Genomic DNA, 19,957 nt, shown 5'->3' with positions numbered 1-19,957 from the left:
GGACATCTGATCTTCACGAAGAATGCCACATGATCAATGACACAATTCTTTTCATTTGATTAGTGATCTGGAAATGTTATGTCTTTAATCGTTTTAATATCCTAAAATTGTCTGTTTATTTCCAGATTTGAATTATATTTTATTTAGACAATTTAGATCTTTGTACCCTATTTATACTCCCTCATGTGACCAATTATGTATTTTCTCTTTTTTTGTTTCAGAATCAGAGAGGGATAAATGAGAAGTAAGAAAAGAGAGGCGAAGTATGACTTTGTGATGCATCGCAGCGTGGGAAGTCAAATCCAGTGAGGTCTCCGCCTTTCCCCCTAAACCCCTTAAGAGACTACACCATCCAGGGGACACTGTTTCAAGGATTCTCTCTGGACCCTGATACCCACAGGAGGGGTGTGAACAGGAAGGCCCAGAGGAAGTGGACAGTGTGGGCAGGATGTGGGAGGGACTGAGACTGCATGTGTTCTTCTTGTGTTTGGGGGCTGCACTATGGAGCGCTGAAGCGACGTACAGGGGCTCAGGTCTACGGGAGCGCGGCCACCGCCACCATCTCTCTTTGCACAGACACAGGGAGAGAGGCAAAGAAGGCCAGGTGCTTCACCGCTCCAAACGAGGATGGGTCTGGAACCAGTTCTTTGTCATTGAGGAGTACACAGGACCAGATCCGGTCTTAGTAGGTCGGGTAAGTAGAAAGAAGCAGCTTCTACATCCATTTCTTATTGTCCTGTTCCCCGTTCTCCATCTCCCCCCCCTCCCTTTTTTTTTCTCTTAAGGTTATGCTGTGAATGAAAGTCATTGGGGTTTTCATTACAGACAGAGTCCTTGCAATATCCTCCATTTGTTCCACAAAAGCAATCAGTGGCCCACTTGATTAAAGGTTATAAATTGGATTTCCTTTTTAATAACGGTGCAGTCCCCTATGGTTCTTGCATAGGGGAAATGGACGATTTATGGGCCTGCCGGATAGTTACATGGCGAACCTTCAGTAAGTTGGCCTTTAAATTCCCACCTGAACCCAACTGGAGGTTTAGTCTTATTGAGTGGGGATATTCTGTGTCAGGAGTTTAATTTCATTTTTAACCAGCATAATCAACATGCCTTGATCCGCATCAGCAATATATGATACTATATGAGTGCAACTTATAAACATCACGAACACAAAGTTTGTTCTCATTGTAATATGAAACAATGACGTTCGCTCTAGAGTAATGTTGACTTACACTTAGCAGAGGGATGTTCCCCTATGGAATATGCTGTCAATGCAGCAGCAATCAGGTTAGATATTACTGTAAGATATGATGCTATCATAGGTCGCTGAAGACCAGCCAAAAAGCTTTCTACTTCGAGTCAGCATTCCTGTTTGACCTGCTCGTTGTTGTTGAAAACCTCTCTTTCTCTCCCTCCAGCTTCATTCAGATGTAGATTCAGGAATTGGAAACATTAAATACATCCTTTCAGGGGAGGGGGCAGGCACTATTTTTGTCATTGATGACAAAACGGGCAACATTCACGCCACAAAGACTCTGGACAGAGAAGAACAGGCCCAGTACACACTGACCGCCCAGGCTGTAGATCGAGACACCAACAAACCCCTAGAGCCTCCCTCAGAGTTCATTGTCAAGGTGCAGGACATCAACGACAATCCTCCAGAGTTCCTTCACGGCCCTTACTATGCGCGAGTGGCTGAGATGTCCAATGTTGGTGAGTGCGAGCCTCTGGAAAAGCATATTTGTCAGCTTCTTCTCTTTCTCTATGAGCCCACGCCTGACAGCTTGTTCCTCATGCATTATTCAAAAGAGCTGAAATCTGACTCTCAGAAAGTGAGTCGGTAGCCTTGTTGCAACTGTTGTTTTGCGACTGCTGACTTGTCTGGGTGTGTGTGTGTGTGTGTGTGTGTGTGTGTGTGTGTGTGTGTGTGTGTGTGTGCCTGCATTTGTTTGTGTGCATGTGTTTGTGTGTTTACTGCATTTTCACTGTGCAATACATCATCAGTAATGCTCAGCTGTCACGGGGTAACGATCTGTTACCCCAATACCCCCCGCTCACAGCTCACATAATACTACTGGGAACCTCGAATGGCTAGTTTTGTCCAGGTCAATTGCTTATACTTTTAGACAAGTTGGTAAACATGGTAAATTCATTTTAGTTTGTAAACAGAATCAGATTTCATGGTAATTAGCCGACTGAGACAAAACCAGAGGCTAACGGGTTTATCATCTAACTTTAGATTCTGAAATAGTCGTGCTACCTATAAAAAAGGTTATTCAAGCTCAACTATACATCCTGAGAAATAGCAAAGTTGCAGAATCTCTGTTATCGTTGCTTCCTCAATGGGAGATGTATCCCAGACTGTGAGATCTGTGCAACATCCAAACGTGTTGGATCCTTCTCATGGTTGATTGGTGATGTTCTTCCTCTACAGGTACTTCAGTGATAAAGGTCACAGCCACGGACGCAGATGACCCCACGTATGGCAACAGCGCCAGGCTGGTCTACAGCATCCTGCAGGGCCAACCTTATTTTTCTGTGGAGCCGCAGACAGGTACAGTCGTCAATAAGGATATTTTCACTGGTTCAGTGTTAGTTCTGTGGACCCAGCCATGCATTCAAAAATGCATCATGTGCAATTTCAAGTCATGTTTAGCTTCAATTCAATTACCACAGAATGACGATTGGGAATGAAGAGGGTAGTCCTTTCACGCTTCGCGAGAGCACCTTAGCTTTCTCTGAGCTAAATTAATTTGTGGTCACATTAGTCCTACAATGTCCCGGTGGCAGTGGAAACCCCTACAGCAGTCAGAGGAGATGGAACAGATGCTGCTAATAAACTAAAGCTGGATGTTTTTCTTGATCCTGTTCAGTGCGGCTCATCTGTGTGGTACCAACAAAGCCATCATACAACTATTTCACGTATATACCCTTTGGACTATGGGGGAATGCATTTGTTACATGCTTTATGAGCCTCAATAATGAGCAAAATAGCCAAATATTTTTTTTTTGTCTGAAAGATGAATGAATTTTTGTTTTATTGTACTGCAGTATTCTTACAGTAAGTGTAAGGCCAAGGTCAGTTGCCCTACTGGATAAAAGCTGACTGTGTATGATGTGTACATGGTAAGGGAAGATGCCCCCATTAAGAACAGTATGCATTTACTGCTAATTGTAATACATTTACAGATGAAATTAGCATTGATATATTGATATTGATGATGATCATACAGTATATTAAGGGAAAATACATATCAAATACATTTGTCAAATTTTTTGCTACTGAATTAGAATATGAATCAAAAATGTTTTTTTTTATAAGTTGTCATTAATATGAAATCAGTTATTATATGTAAATGTATGCATTTTGACTGATTAGTTCAATAATTGAATAGTGACTGTAAAATCAAATAACAGAATACAATCATGCATCTGAATTTAACTTTTCCATAAAATCAATAATCTATAAATTTAGACTGAATGATTCCTCTCAATTAGCCTATTGGTTATAATGAATAATGAAAATTTTTGAAATGTAATTCATTCATTTTTAGAGGGGGGCATCTAACTTAAAGGGTTTTCTAATTACTACCGCAACTAAACAACTGTTTAGATGGAATAAATTTCACAAATGTTGATGAAAAGTCAAGTCAATTAATAAGAGCATAAGTGGCTCAGTAAATGAGAATAGATTTTGTGACACCTGTGAACCAAGAGCACAAATGAATGGTCTGGAGGACATCTTACTCAAATTTGATCTATGCCTGTACGTGTGTCAATAGGAATCATTCGAACAGCTCTTCCCAACATGGACAGGGAGGCCAGGCAGGAATACGATGTCGTCATCCAGGCCAAGGACATGGGTGGACACATGGGCGGTCTGTCAGGAACCACTCAGGTTAAAATCACCCTGACTGATGTCAATGACAACCCTCCAAAGTTCGCTCAGGGTGAGAGAATTTATTCTTCCAGCTGTGAATGTTCTCTCCTTCTTTGTCTTTCTCTCTTTCCCTATCTCTATCTCTCCTCCATCCATCATTTTTTGTCCCCCTCTATCCTTGTCAGGTTTTATTATAGTCACCGTGGCCATGCCGTGCTCTTTGGCTGGCTACACACAACATTACTCTGACCTCTGCTATGCATGCACCAACCAAGGGAGGCGAGTTTGCTTTTAGCCAGTGTACAGCTCTTTCTTTTCCACACTTCAATCCTCAAACCACATATTAACATTGACAAGCCCTGAGGGACCAAGTCAGAATTTGCTAATATGAGCTACAGATGTTAACATGAAAATATCACAACTTAATTATTCAAATGTTATTTAAACGTTCAGCACGAGCACAATGACATCAAGTCTCTCAAGCGTGAAAGGCTGGATGAAATATTTACCGTGTTTGCGTACATCGAAGAGAGTGGGAACGCGCTTGTGTGAGGTTGCGCTCATGCATTGTCAGTTAAACTGCACACTAAGCACATAGATTGTATCTGTCTTTTTGTTCCAGAAATCGGCCCTATAAATCTCCTTCTAGCTTTCGCTTTTTTGTGCGCTCTGAGCCTCAGGCTCAGTAGCAAAGGGCCTTCAAGCTTTTCCCTGACTTAAGCAGAATGCAGCATGGTCCCAGTGCTCCGGCTCCTACATAAGCCCTGTTTTTGGTGCTGGTAGAAACCGTTATTCATGGACCAAAATAAACTGTACATTGCAAGGTTATTGCCCACAATGAGTAGCTTAGGCCAGCATATCCTTAAATCTACCTCACCAATAGTTTGGAGCCTACTGCAAAATGGAACATTTCAGGAGCAAGATAGATTTTTAATGTAGACAGCAGTTTGGCTCAGAGCGCAGGTGAGAATCTGAGCTTCAGATATGTAATGTGGTTCTGTTCGCCCCGAAAATGAAGCTTGAGCAGTTGGCTGTCTCTTTTTAGGCTTGATATTGATTTCCAGAGGTGTTTGCCCTATCCGAAACTGACTTTGACACATGACTCACTACAAACTTAGCTCCCGAAAAACGTGTAGATGAAAATGCTCCCTTTTTCTTTCTTTTTTTGTCTGTCGAGGGTCTGATTGAAAAAACAGACCTTCCTGCATGCCCTGGCCTTTCTTCACGAGGACTTCCTCCCCATGTGGGAGCTATTTTTGTAAATGCAGCTGAAGTCTTTGGCTTTCAGCAGACAGGGAGTGGAGCCATATGGTCTTTCTGCGAGCTCCAGCCTCAGGCAGGTGTCTGTTATAGTCTTCATACACCCACCCACATACACGTACAGGCTCACTCGAGCACACACATATAAATTTCACACATGCACTTGTGTTCTCACCAGCTAAGAGCTCACAGGTGCCAGGCAGCTAGCTAAAGGTAGCACCGGTGTCATGCAGCGAACTGACTCTCCATTCCCAGGTGGGCAGTGTGATCAGGATTTTTCTTGCCTGGGATATTATAAATCATATTACCTTCTACTCCTCCTTTCCTGAGAGCTCCCGGGACTCACTCTTCTACTTTACAGGTGTTTACGCCATGGCGGTCTCAGAGGACAAGGTTCCCGGGGAGGAGGTGGGCCGACTGAAGGCCAGAGATCTTGATCTTGGGGAGAATGGACTGGTTGATTATCGCATCTTGGAGGGAGACGGCATGAACCTTTTCGAGATCACCAAGGACTCTGAGACCCAGGAGGCAGTCGTCAAACTAAAAAAGGTGAAGTGTGTAAGGGAGGAAAAGCGAGTGCCAAAGAAATATGTTTGAATGCGACCTCTCGTTATGTAAGTGAGCTTGTAAATGGAAGCAAGTGTGCTCCAGAGAAAGGGAGGGGTGTTCTTTTCAGATATCATTACTGTGAATTTCTGGCCATCCCTTAGTCTGGTCTCTTCTTGAGGAATAGTTTGCATTTAGCTTATTTGCTTATTCATTTGTGTCCCTATTTGCATGGACGCTCATACATGCAAGGTTGTGTGTTCAGGTGTAGTACTATTGGGAAGCTAGAGTGATTTTTCACCATTTTCACACTGTAATTGCAATGACATTGGCCATCCCTTCCCCATTATATCTGAGATGAGCATTGACTTTCATGGCTGCTTCTCTCTGTCCATGTGAGGGGAACTCATCTGGGCCGGGCTGCCCGGGTTATTTCTCCCCTGCTGTGAGGCCCTGGATTATGCAGACAATTACACAGCCACTCGGGTTAGACTGCTGCCCATCCGTACCCCCACCTCCTGTGGACGAGGCAAATTCCCACATCGCCTTGAGGAGCCTGCTCACCACCAACCAGCTTTAGCCTTAGAACCAAAGAGACCCAGTCTGCAGCCGTACCACTGCCACCTGCTGGTGATATTTTACACTTCACCCCACAGCTTGAGATCTGTAATGATCATCCACAAAATGATGGCCAGAAAAGGAAGCAGATTGATGAAGAATTATTGCAGTTTGAGCTGTGTTATCTGGTGAAGCATCAGCATATTGTGTATGTTGTTTGTGTAAAGGAGGTTTGTATGGTGAATGATTGGGGCATTGTGTCAGCCTCGCTTGTTTTTTTTTTGTTTTTTTTTTTTTAAGCGTCATTGCCACAGCAGTGCATTTTCAGATTGCAGAGAAGGGTATAAGGAGGGGATGAATCAGGAGTAAGGGTGAGAGAACAGACAATACGGCATGCTAACAACAATCAGCTTGATGCAATGCTGCTTCACTCAATAACACAATGCCTCGCTGATACACCTCTTGGGAAATCATCACCTTTTGCTCTTCAAAGCATGTTGAAAATTAAAGTCGAAATTACTGACGGAATTGCCAGGGTTTTAATCAAGTATTCTGTTTCAACTGCGGGCAGGCGACGCAGGCTGAATATTAAGCAGAGACGTAGCATTATTGTGAATATTATCTGCTTCTGATCAGGTTCAGTCGGGAGTTATTAGGTGCCAAATAAAGGATTGTAGTAGGGGGAAAGAGAGAGAAGAGGGACCACTGTTGTCAGGATAAACAGAGAATAGTTTCCAACCTGTTGGAGGAAAGAACTGGGTCATAGTTGTTTCAGCGTTTGGCAGCTCCATTAAAGAGATCCAAAGGAAAGAAAAAGGGAGAGAAGAGAATGAGGAAGCAAGAATTTTTTTTTTTTTTTAACCAATCAACACACAGCTAGCTGGCATGTGTATGTGTGAGTTTGTGTTTGAGTTGATATGTACCCTTTATGTGTAATTCTCACTTGGTAATTTGTGGCCGAGAGGTGTGACGGGTGAGACAGGCTGATCAGAACACAGGCAGACGTGTGAAAACTGGCGATGCAAGAGGACACAGGCAGACCAAATGATTGGCTGCATTTGAGCACAGTTGTTTTTTAAATGTTGTTTAATTTGCTTACACCTAAATGGCATGAGAGTTGTGCCAGTGGAGAATTTTGGAAAAGTGCAATCTGAAACTGAAATACGTTTGCAAGAGCCTTGATATTTGTATCATATGAGCTTCTTTGTGGAGACAGTCTCCTTCAAAAATGTATAACAACAGTGCCCTCTAGTCTGTGTCTTTTAAAGTTTGCCCCTTTTTTAAATCTGGTTAGATGTATTCCAGTGTTTCTTTATTTTCTAATTACTTTCTGTTGATTTATTGGTAATCTATTAATGGTTATTTATTTGCTCAAACTTATTTATACAGTAATTCCCCTTTGGTTCTCCGTGTAGTCAAGAATCTATTGACACAAAGGTCATTTTCATCTTCAAACATGTACAGTGATTCCTGAATATATATATATATATATATATATATATATATATATATATATATATATATATATATATATATATATATATATGGTAACACTTTACAATAAGGTTCATTAGTTAACTACATTAGTTAACATTAACTAAGAATGAACAATATTTCTTCAGCATTTGTTAATCTTTGTTAATGTTAATTTCAACATTTACTAATACTTTATTAAAATCTTGTTAACATTAGTTAATGCACTGTGAACTAACATGAACAAACAATGAACAGCTGGATTTGTATTAACTAACATTAACAAAGATTAACAAACACAGTCACAAATGTATTGCTCATGGTCAGTTCATGTTAGTTAATACATTAACTAATGTTTAATAAATGAACCTTATTGTAAAGTGTTACCATGTATATGTTTCTATTGACAGCCTCTATCAAATTGAATAACCAAATTGTGTCCTGACCTTTTGTGTTCAGCCTGTGGACTTTGAGACAAAGCGATCGTACACACTGAAGGTAGAAGCTTCCAACCCACATATGGACCCCCGTTTCATCGCCTGGGGTCCATACAAAGATACTACCATTGTGAAAATATCAGTAGAAGATGCAGACGAGCCCCCGACCTTCATGGCTCCCGTCTACGACTTTGAGGTGGAGGAGAACGCTCCAGCAGGCACTCCAGTCGGTCGTGTGCATGCCAAAGACACCGACATCATGAACAACCCCATCAGGTAGCACCTCCTTCCTGTAAAAAAAAAAAAAAAACATATTACTTTTGCTTTGCCTGTTTTTTGCCAGTACAGTATGATCAGTGCTTTGTGTTTGATGACAGTCAGTAAGGTGCTGTACTGTTTTGGGAATCTTGATTTATTAGACAAAATTTTAAGAGAGACTGAGAAAAAAAATAATATATATATATATATATATATATATATAGAGAGAGAGAGAGAGAGAGAGAGAGAGAGAGAGAGAGAGAGAGAGAGAGAGAGAGAGAGAGAGAGAGAGAGAGAGAGAGAGAGAGAGAGAGAGAGAGAGAGAGAAACCCCCCAAAAGAAAGTTTTCACATTTTATTTTTTTCTCTTTCATCCCAGATATATGATCCCACGCTACACAGACTTGGAAGAGTTTTTCACCATTAATCCAGAGGACGGCATTATTAAGACCACAAGGCCCTTAGATCGGGAAGCACAGGCTTGGCACAATATCTCTGTCAGTGCTACAGAGATTGGTAGGTCACTCATCTCCTTTCCGGGCTTTTAAATAACAGAGTAGCCGTGCATGTTTCTCATTTTTTCCCTAACCAAGCACTCCAGCACTCCCTCCACCCTGCTCTTATGTGGTTGAAGTGTCGCCAGGCCTCCTGCATGATTTCAGAAGAGACAGCCACAGATTACCTCTTCAAACTTCAAATGATACCCTCAGTTCAGTGAACAGAGTGTAATTGGCCATAAATGTTATACATTTATTTTTGTGTGTATGTGATTTCCTTGAGGTGCAGTTAGTGTTAGTTTCTGGTTGAATTCAAGGTTTCTGCCTGATACATTTTCCTTTTCATTCCACTGTCTTTGATGATTTCAACCATCAAAAAATAAATAAAAATACAAATATAGAAAACTACATAGAAAACATTATTTTGTTATGTGGAAGACTCTTGTGTCTGAAAGCATAGTATCAAGGCATTCACTAAACCTGATAATTTCAGATAGGAGCTGTGAGTGAAGCACACTTCAGTCTTTTTTAGTCTTGTCACTCATGTCCTTCCACTACGGGCTAACTTAAATGTATACAGCACACTGATTATAGATATATCTCAAATAATTTGTCTTTTTTGTTTTATTTCTGTTGTTGTTCCAGGCGGCCATCACCAAGATGCAAAAGTACGAGTCAATATCAAAGTCAAAGATATGAATGACAATGCTCCAGAATTTGCCACTCAAAACGAAGTGCTTGTCTGTGAGAATGTCAGCCCTGGAAAGGTAAGTAAACTAATTGTTTATACTTGAGAACCAATTAAATATTTTTAAGGCTAATTAAATAAACAACTAATTAAATCATCAGTAACACTTTACAGTAAGCTTCATTAAGTGAGGAATAATTGACAACGGGGAAATCTTTAATCCAGCTCCACCAAGCTGAGGATCCAGCTTGGGTGGTCTTACCAGCTACCATGACCTGGTCATGCTGGTTTTTCCAGTAGGGGAGAAAAAGAGTATGTGCTTTCCGTACGTAATAAAACATAATTTTGTGACAAAAACATGGAAATAATTGGTCATTTTTATCGTATTGTTTATGTATTTATGTATTTGCTTGGTCAGTGTCATTGAGGGTTTTGGTTCTTTTACTGTTGTAGGCTGTAAATAATTTGATGAAGTGATACTTTAGCCATGCATTTGCCTGACAATATTTGCACAACTTAGAACGTTTGTTAACCAATCAGATATTGATATAGTATTTTTAGTTAGATATTGCATTAATGTTAACATACACATCTACACTAACATTCAAAGGGGGGTCATTACGTTTTTTTTTTTTTTTTATAAATGTTAAATTATATTAAAAAATAAAACAGTTATTTTAAAGTGCAATGATATTTCACAATATTACAGGTTTTTTTTTTTACTGTATTTTTGATTGAATAAATTCAGTTTTGTTGAGCATAAGTGACTTTTTCAAAATAATTAAACAATCTTTCCGACAACAAATCTTTTACACAATAGTGTATAATCTTATTGTAAAGTGTTACCAGATAATATTTTAGTCTAGTGGTGAAGTTATAGCTTAAATGCTATTGCTTAATGTCATTTATTTGAATGTACCGTATTAATATGTACCTGTTAATTTTAAAACTGTCTTTAAATAGGTACTGAAAACTGTTAATGAATTAGCTAATTCCTAAAAGAGGTCACAACTTCCATCAAAACTTTTAAATGAACACAAAAAAAAGATTAAATTGATTTTGAAAATTTAATCAATGCCGTGTTCACTTTCCCTTTGTCGGGCAGGTGAAAGTTTGAGTGACTGACAGAAAAAAAGAGAGAGAATGAAAGAGAGATAAAAGAGGCATACATTTATTTAAAGGCATGCCCTGGTGATTTTAACCAATTTAACATGACCTCATTTGAACTCTCTGCTCCACAGCTCATTGAGACAGTCAGTGCTACGGATAAGGATGAAATGGCCCACCGCCAGCACTTCCACTTCAGCCTGGCCCCTGAGGTCGCTAACAACCACAGTTTCTCCCTCAAGGACAACAGAGGTGAGTGACACACAAAACACCCCATAATAGAATAATTTGCACTGAAGAACTGTTTCTTTCAAGCCAAGTACAATGCCTCAGGAAATACGCCAATTGAAATACAAAATATTTTAGTCTCTTTCCAAACCAAATGAGTTTTTCCATGCGTAGGAGTGAGTGTGTGCAGTGTCGCCCAACCAACCTCGTGTTGATAATTAGGTCATGATGAGGTGGGCAAATTCAAGTCAACTTCCTCTCTTATTAATTATGGAGGCGTCACTCTCATTTGAGCTTCTCCATCTGTGGATTGGAAACGTGGGTGAGGCCCAGCTGGTAGGCAGCCGCATTTATATCTGCTTCTCAGAAATCCTGCTTGGTGCACCAAAAAACCCCAAAAAAACATCATCACCATACTTTAGTCTAATAGTCTTTACCCAAACAGGTCGATGCAGTTTTGAAGACCACATATAAGAGCCCTACCTACTGTAATGTGTGAGACTCAATTGCTGGGAAATGAGAAGTCTGAAGTTTAAGCTCACTGAAGAGCCTCTCTGAGGAGCGCCATCGTGACTGGGTGGTGCTCAGTTTGAGGGGAATTTGCTGCTTTTATATGAACTCATTATTATTGTGGCTCTAGGTAGATTACAAGCTGAATTATGAATGTTTCAAATAAACTGTAAATCGTGTTTACTTTGCTTACAAGGAGCTTTGGTGTTATTTCAGAATGCTCGGTTCGACTGCTATGATATGATAATGAATTGTAGTCCATATGATAACAAACTAAACTGTTTCCCACCTCTAGAGCTGTTGAGTTTGTAGTCGTAAAACCTGGTAAAGAATTTGCGTTTTTCCAATCGTTTTTCAGAATTACTTCAGATTTTCCTGTTTTGTTTACATAAATTAAACTTGTGCAAGCTGCTATTTTTTCATCGCTTAATAAGGACTACACTATCTGTGACTTTATGTGCTTAGCGAATCAGACAACTGTAGCTCCATTTAATTTACTTAACCAAGTTTAACCACAGACTTTATTTGACTCAAAAATCGAAACCTTTTCTATCCTAAACACCCCAAGAGACCCCATGGCGAAATAGCCTTGCAGGTTGACCTACAAATTGACGTCATGATTGAACCTCTCTGTTCCACTGGCTAATTTCTGATTGTGCTATATTTCTCTTTGACCACCGATAGATTGGAAATATCATGAAATACAATAAAGCTGTCAGTAGCTGGTGCTGTTATCTTCACATAATTGTAGCCTGACTGAGTGAAACGTGTTAATTGTATTTAAAGTGTAAATGTTTACAATCAGAGATCTGTTTAGGATTTTTTTCTTCTTAAATTAATAGCGTGAACCCATGTGAACATAGAAGATGAGGGAGTGAAAGAGAAATGACTGTCTTTCCCATTTGGTCTGCTTTAATGAGAAAGGAGATGAGCACTTTTTAGCAGGCCATTTCAAAAGCCAACAATATTAGGGAGACAGATTAGGCTACTCAGAATGACTGGCTTTATCAGGATCCAGAGCCTTTCAAATGGATACAGTTTTCAACAGCTTTGCCGACCCATTTATCTGAAGCTCCATTATGATCCACTCTCTGCACAGAGGCTCTGACATGGCTCCTCTTATTAAATGGACGTAATGCAGGCCTGCTGATTATATATGTGCATGAACTCTAAATATTAAGAGTATGGAATGTTATCTGTTTAGTTGTAATAAAAAAAAAAGTAATAAAAAAAGCATCAGATCTGGTTATAAATGTGTTCCTTTTACAGACTGCAATGTTGTGAAAGTGCCAAGTGCATTTTAATGTGGGAATTAAACATCCAGAAATTGCATCTTTTTGGTAAAAGGTAATATCAGGTGTTTATGATATCAGGCTCAATATTTTTGCCATACATCAAGTGTACGTGGCCAGTGTATCATACGCATGCCTGCTTCCTTGAGATCTCTAAGTGTACTGCATTCTCAAATAAACGTGGCCCAAAAACACGACATCGAAAACAAGGACCCAGAGGTGCTGTCTCTGGTTCAAATGTGGCAAATTAATACTTCACACCCGGCATGGTAATCTCACTGACAGAATATGATATAGAATTATAATGGATCGCATTAGATTGATCGAGCCTGTCCGCGGCATCGTGCTATATCAGCGTTGTAGCCATATCATTAGCGGCCTTCCCTGACAGAGCCAGTGAAGGTTGAAGAAAGTGGTGCCAGAGGGAGTGAAAATGACTAAACCCCAGGCCCCTAAATGAACTCACTCCATCTACGCCTTCAGCGTGACCTTGCACTGAGTCAGGGAAATGCACTGGCACTGATCCATCCCTCCCAGTTGCAAATAAAACCAATACCGCTCCCTCCGCTCTAACTTTGATTACACTTCCAAAAGCTGATAAATGTTCACAATATTAAACATGAATTTAATATTGGAAGATTCACACCTCATTGACTCTCACCGGTGGCTGTGGGTAGTTCTCATGGCACCTAAACTCCAGCGAGGGGAAAACTTTGTAATTCTGTTCAGCACATTAACAACTCTGTTGTGAATTTACTAAAATCTTATAATCTCCTCATCAGCTGAACTAAACATTCCATCAATGTTCCTCTTTTGCTTCCACAGACAGCACCGCCAGCATCTTTGTGATCCGGAAGGGCTTCAGCCGATTGACCCAGGATGTGTACCACCTTCCTATTGAGATTAATGACAACGGCGTACCCTCGATGAGCAGCACCAATACTCTTATAATCCGTGTGTGCAGCTGCGACAGCAAAGACACCATCCTCTCCTGCAATGTGGAACCTTTCATCCTGTCAGCAGGGCTGAGCACTGGAGCTCTGATTGCCATCTTGGCCTGTATTGTTATTCTACTAGGTGAGCCTAATTGTATTTAAATAAGAATATACAAGCAACCATGTGTAAATGATTGGGGTCTTGCTTGGTTGGTTTAAACATTCTTATAGGGACCCGATGCTTGTCAATTTTTGCATTTTACCCCAAAAATGCACGTACACACACATACAACTACAGAAGCATACAGTACTTCACAGAGTACATAGTTGATTTACTTTGCTTGTCTCTAAAAATTAATCAGAGCTTTGTTTCCTAAAAGCAAAATGAGCCTTAGAAGGTTGTAAAGATGATCATTTGCAAAATTAATATTTTAAATTGTCAGAGACGAATGCTTTAGAGTAATTGTAGTGCTAAAATACATTGTAAGTAGGCAAACTAATGGACCTGTTGGACAACCGCAAAATTACACATACACATTGTAAGCATACTTTTAACCAACAATGCGTAAAATAAAATATAAAAAAATGTTAATTTATCAAATTGCTGTGACTGTGTAAGATGTATAAATAGATTAGATGGTAACACTTTATTTTAAGCTGACGAAGCTACACGTTACAACATGCACTTAGTAAAGTAATATCAGTAAATTATGCATAATTACAAGTAACGAGAAATGCTGTTAGCATTGGCTTGACATTTGTCTGTATGTCTGCAGCAATCGTGGTGCTGTTTGTGGCCCTGCGGCGCCAGAAGAAGGAGCCTTTGATCGTATTTGAGGAGGAAGACATTCGGGAGAACATCATCACCTATGATGATGAGGGAGGTGGAGAGGAGGACACAGAAGCGTTTGACATCGCCACCCTACAGAACCCAGATGGTGCCAATGGCTTCCTGCCCCGTAAGGACATCAAGCCCGAGCTGCAGTATCCTATGCGCCCCGGCCTGAGGCCCATCGGCAACAGCGTGGATGTGGATGATTTTATCAAATCTCGGATTTCTGACGCGGACAATGACCCCACAGCGCCCCCGTATGACTCCATTCAGATCTACGGTTATGAAGGTAGAGGCTCTATCGCCGGCTCTCTCAGTTCCTTAGAGTCGGTGACCACAGATTCAGACCTGGACTACGATTACCTCCAAAGCTGGGGGCCACGCTTCAAGAAACTTGCCGATCTTTACGGCACCAAAGACTCCGCTGACGACAACTCTTAACGTTCGCTCAAATACGTCCTTTTTCATCTCCCTCCACCCGGCCCACCTCCACTAACTGTGTTTTGTGAAGTTTACTATAAGTATTCCATGAGTTTGTCACTTTATAGTAAACTTTAGCTTGTTTGTAAGTATACGCACAGTATACTAGATGCTGGGAGCCTCACAATGTGCTATGCGGGAGCCAGAAGGGTGGAAATAAAAATGTTACAAAAACAAAACAAAAAAAAGATAAAAGAGACACAGACACATCTGTGGTGGACGTGTCTCTGTGGTGTGTATGAAATGAAGAAATATGTGACAATTTTGTTTAAGACCTGAAGAACGTTCTGTTACATTTTCGATGTTTGTAGGTTCCTACAGGTTTGAGGTTATGGATGTGGATCACAGAGAGACATGGATTTGTTGATACTGTGAACGAGCTCACAAAGAAATAAAAAAACAAAAACAGTTGCCTTAAGTAATCTGGAGCGAACGTCAGCAAATTAAGGGGCCGTTTACACGACACCATTTTTAACTAAAAACGCAAAACTTTTTTTTGTGCGTTTGCCTGTTTATTTACACGACAACTGCGTTTTGGGGGCCTGAAAACGCAAACTTTTGAAAACAGGCTTCAAAGTGCAAGTTTTTGAAAACGATACCGCTATGCGAATTTGTGAAAAGTGACGTCCTGCGCATGCGTATTACATGTTCAGTCTATAGGCGCATAGTTTTTCTTTACAAAGTGACCTCGCCACCTACTGGCCTGGTCGGCATAGTACAGCATTTTTAATTGTTTTCGCGAATCAGTGTGAACCTGGGATCATTTTGATAACGTTGTCTTCTGTACACAGAAAAAATGCAAAGGAAAAGCTTTTTCGGTTTTTAGTACATCGATGTCGTGTAAACGTACTCTTAGGCTTCTGTAGCTTCTGTAGCGCCTCCATATTGTCTTTGGAGACATTGTCCAGACAGGTCCTTATATATATATATATATATATATATGTATATATATATATTTAAGGAAGCAGATGGATTCAGCAAAAATAGACTGTGTTTTTCTGTCATCTAGAATAAAAAAAAAACCTTCAGCCCAGTTCCATCTACGAACAATCACAAAGAAAGACCTGTGAGCTCAAAAATCGCCTTAACTAATGGACACTCTTGCAACTTAGTGCATTTTTTGTAACTTGAAAGCTATATCCTAAAGCAAGCTAAAGTCCTTATAGCGTATGTACAGTACAATGTGCAAAATATGTCTCTTGAGGATCAATCTTACACCGATCAGTTTATGTAAATCTTTCTCTTTTTTTCTATTATGATGATATCATTATGACTATAATTTTTTTTTTATGTTTTCTTCATTTCTCATTTTCTTTAATGGCTTATGTTATTCTCCTTGGTGAGAAAATAGCAGTCTGTCCTGTCGCAGTGAGAAATGGCTAATTTCTATGTCGATTTTATGGTAACTATTTGTACAATTTTAAAAGTTCTTATTTTAGTATACATACAAATATCAGTATTTCAACATGTAAGGAAAATATTACAGCATCACACTTATATTTTATGAACATTGTACTGTTGCTTTATTATGTGCTTCAATCTAAGAAGCAAAAACTTTGAAATAAATGCTCTTTTTATAAAAATGATTGATGGTGGTAATAAATTTGTGTGAAGAAAATCTATTGGCGCTAATCGCTGTAGCACAAGCCATGATGAAAACACAAAGGTTGAACGTGAATACAGAGCCTTCAAGTTTTTTTGCATTCACACTAGCAGAGACGTGCAGAGCTTTTCACCAGCGGCTTCGGTGTTTTCCAGTGGTAGGTCTCTCCATTGTGTCCAACTATAGAGGCTCGCATTCTTCCTCTCCCAGGGTAGCCGCACACTGAAAGGTCAATGTGCACTTTGTTAAAAAAAGAAAAATAGCATTACATAAACCCTAACTTCAGCCCACCTGACTGAGATTGGACACCAATTTCCCTGAAGGGGCTTGGAAATAAACAGAAGAGCACTGCTGCAGGCTCTTCTCGCCCATGCAGGAAGACTGCATGCTGTAGCCCTGTATGGAGTGAAGCACAGAAAATAGCCTCTGATGACAAACCGCACCATGTGGAACCGTTGCCCTTAGCTATCCTCCATGCTAGATGTCCTCTTAACAAGCAGCTAAAACACATGCCCTTTAAAAATACTGGTTTTGGTTTATTTTTACCTGAGATTTGTCAGAAAGGATATGGCTATCTGCGATTCTGAGCAGAAGAAAAAAAAGGTCACATGACAGCAGCTGTGCAGTTTTCATGTCATGTCGCTAGACATGTTCTGTCAAAGAACTAGATTACGGAGGTGCACTAGCAGTGGGTGGCATCCGCTTGTTAACTGATTAGTGATTTCAAACCAGTGTTCCACGGATATATGTCAATCGGGAATTGCTGGATTTCCACCAACATGGCTGATTGTTTTGAAATGCGGTTTACTGTTTCTGAAAAAAATGCCCTCTACAAAATGTTGTTTAGTAAAGCAATACAGATAAAGATTTTTGTCGCATTTACACACAAAGTACTGAGTCGGGTTTTTTTTTTTTTTTTTTTTTTTTATAACAGGTCACCTAATTCGACTGGATGATCGGTATAACAGGCCTCTCAGCTTTTTCTATTTTCTGGCTAACCGGTTCTCTCAACCAAACCCACTTACCATTAGCCTTACTGTTCTGGTGATTATCCTGCCACCCTCTGTGCCCTTTAGGTCCTACTAACAGGGCCCGGGGTGATTCCTACAACCTCTGTCTCTCCTCGGTGTCTAGGGAGCGCGTGGGGAGGGGCAGACTGCAGCTCTGACTCGTATCTCAAGGATCTATACAGAAAGTGTCAGATTCTTCCCTGGGTACTATGAATCAATAGTTCCTTCCTGACACTGGCGCTGCAAGCATTAAGTGTGGTTGGGTCCACTGCGATGTACCTGAGATAGAGAAGAGGGTGGAGGAAAGACCTGCACAAAATGCTCGAAAGCCCTAGAAACCTATCGTTGCATATGACAGACAAGATCAAAATTAGAGGTGAACTTTCTTTGTGAATGTCAGAAACACAACTAATCAGAGAAAACAACAATGCATACTTATCGAAATCAATTCCAGTGTCAATGAGGGTTCAAGATCAAAATGATTTTGTAATTTTGTAAGAGGGTCACATTGTCTCATAGCAGTGATGCATTTGTATTGCACAGCTGAGGGACAAACAGTTTCTCTGACTGTGCATGTGGGTGTTTGTGTGTGAAACATATCACACATCCACTTTATCTTCCTTGAGCTTCGCAGTGCTTTATTATTATGAGAGCGAATAGTAGTAGTAGTACATATCATTTACATTTTATTTAAATTGTATTATATTATTATATGCCTGAAATGATAAAGGAACATGATCTGTTGTCAAATGAATTATAGAACATGGAACCTGTATATTACTAAAATAGTTCTTTCTTATGTTAATTTACTCGGCTTTGTGTAACTGAATAAATCCTGCTTAATTTTTTTTTTCTTCTATCACTGGCAGAAGCCATTATTCCCTTTGTGTTGTCATTCAGCACTAAGCCCTCAATTAAGAATTGTAACTGCTCTGACTGATTTTGTCTTGTTTGCTTTATAGGATTGCTTTCAACAGGAAATTCAAGAAGATTTACTGTTGTTTGATTGTTACAAGCTGATTGTTAAGCTTGTAAGCCTGAAATACTGAGATACTGTTAAAGCAAAGGCAGTTGCTTCAGAAGTTTTTAGAGAGAGAGAGAGAGAGAGAGAGAGAGAGAAGGATGGTGGGAAAGCATATTTGACCTAAGGTGGAAGTCGGAACTAAAGGCTTGTGGAATTATGTCCATGATCACTTTTGCACAGATAACGCATCAAATGCTTCCACAGGAGTTGCTCCTCATCGTTGTAGTTGTAGGATGGCAAAAAAATGAAGGTGTAGAAAATAAATGTAAAAGTTCAAACCTGTTCTATGATTTATGGTGTGTCACAGGAAACTAGCAATAGCTTAGCTTCCATAACTCACCTCAGGATCCTTGCAAAGCTTCAGGGCCATATTGCTTTTCTGTTCTGTGTCCCTCACCCACGGGGATGCAGGGATAAATTTATCGTTGTGCCCCAACAATATTGCACACTTTTTGTTGTTCTTCACAAAATACGTACAGAACACCTGGGACAGTCACATGGGACCAACATTTACCTCAAAGCACGGTAAGGATACAAGTCCAGCAGCATTCCCCCCCTCCTTTAAACTGTGAGTTAAACCCATCTGACCTCTCAGACTCATGTCTGGAATACATAATGACACCAGCTCCTTTTTGTCAAGTTTCAAACCTCACACTTACAAGTTTGAAATTTCTTGAAATATGTTTCAATATAATTATATTTAACTATATACTATTCTATAACAACATTCTATATAATTGTGTACTTTTAAATTTCAAATTGGAATTAGCAACACTAACAAAAACATATGATTGTGTTTTCTGAACAGGCACCAGGTTTTATTTTATTTTTATTTATGTATTTATTTATTGTTGCTGCCATTTGAAGTATGTTGGAGTATTGTCTGATTTTAATGTTACTTCAATATGGCAATCTTTTAGTACCATGGTATTACTATCTAATACCTTTACTGTACTGTGCTGCTGTAAAACCAGCTGAACGTCTCAGTGCTACCATTTTGGTTTGCCATGAAAATTATGTTTGTGGATAGAATATCATTAATCCTGTTTAACTTTTATAGTGCCGTATAAACCAAATGATCCATCATAACTGCTTAACAGTAACTTTTCAGTAGCTTTCCACTTTGTTCCAGTTCTTCAGTATGAAATGTCCTGACATTCTTGGTGTTCCCATATCAGAACAGGTAGTGTTACGTGTGACAGCAGCCACTGTGACATGGGAGTTATCATATTTAGGCCAGCGTATGCTGGATTGGGGAAAAGCTTCTGAGAATTATTTCTGGACTCACAGAGGACCAGCGGTGTGAAAACAATTAAGAATTTTTTTGTGACTTTAATTAA

At 39.9% G+C, this 19,957-nt stretch overlaps 1 protein-coding gene across 1 annotated transcript in view; it reads left to right on the top strand.

Moving 5' to 3' along the window:
- The window catches only part of cdh11 (cadherin 11, type 2, OB-cadherin (osteoblast)), a 57,613-nt gene extending 41,049 nt beyond the window's left edge, over positions 1–16,564 (top strand). The window contains exons 2-12 of the mRNA XM_056248453.1: positions 222–694; positions 1,419–1,713; positions 2,435–2,554; positions 3,783–3,950; positions 5,502–5,689; positions 8,177–8,430; positions 8,791–8,927; positions 9,554–9,675; positions 10,838–10,955; positions 13,559–13,810; positions 14,445–16,564. Coding sequence (XP_056104428.1) covers positions 449–694; positions 1,419–1,713; positions 2,435–2,554; positions 3,783–3,950; positions 5,502–5,689; positions 8,177–8,430; positions 8,791–8,927; positions 9,554–9,675; positions 10,838–10,955; positions 13,559–13,810; positions 14,445–14,941 — 2,397 coding nt within the window. The 5' untranslated portion in view covers positions 222–448 and the 3' untranslated portion in view covers positions 14,942–16,564. The remainder of the gene's footprint in view (positions 1–221; positions 695–1,418; positions 1,714–2,434; positions 2,555–3,782; positions 3,951–5,501; positions 5,690–8,176; positions 8,431–8,790; positions 8,928–9,553; positions 9,676–10,837; positions 10,956–13,558; positions 13,811–14,444) is intronic.
- The last annotated feature ends 3,393 nt before the right edge of the window (positions 16,565–19,957 follow it).

Source organism: Rhinichthys klamathensis, unplaced genomic scaffold (assembly GCF_029890125.1).
Source record: "Rhinichthys klamathensis goyatoka isolate OS25496 unplaced genomic scaffold, OSU_Roscu_1.1 h1tg000055l_1, whole genome shotgun sequence".
Lineage (NCBI taxonomy): Eukaryota > Metazoa > Chordata > Actinopteri > Cypriniformes > Leuciscidae > Rhinichthys > Rhinichthys klamathensis.
This window is presented reverse-complemented; position numbering and strand designations above follow the sequence as displayed.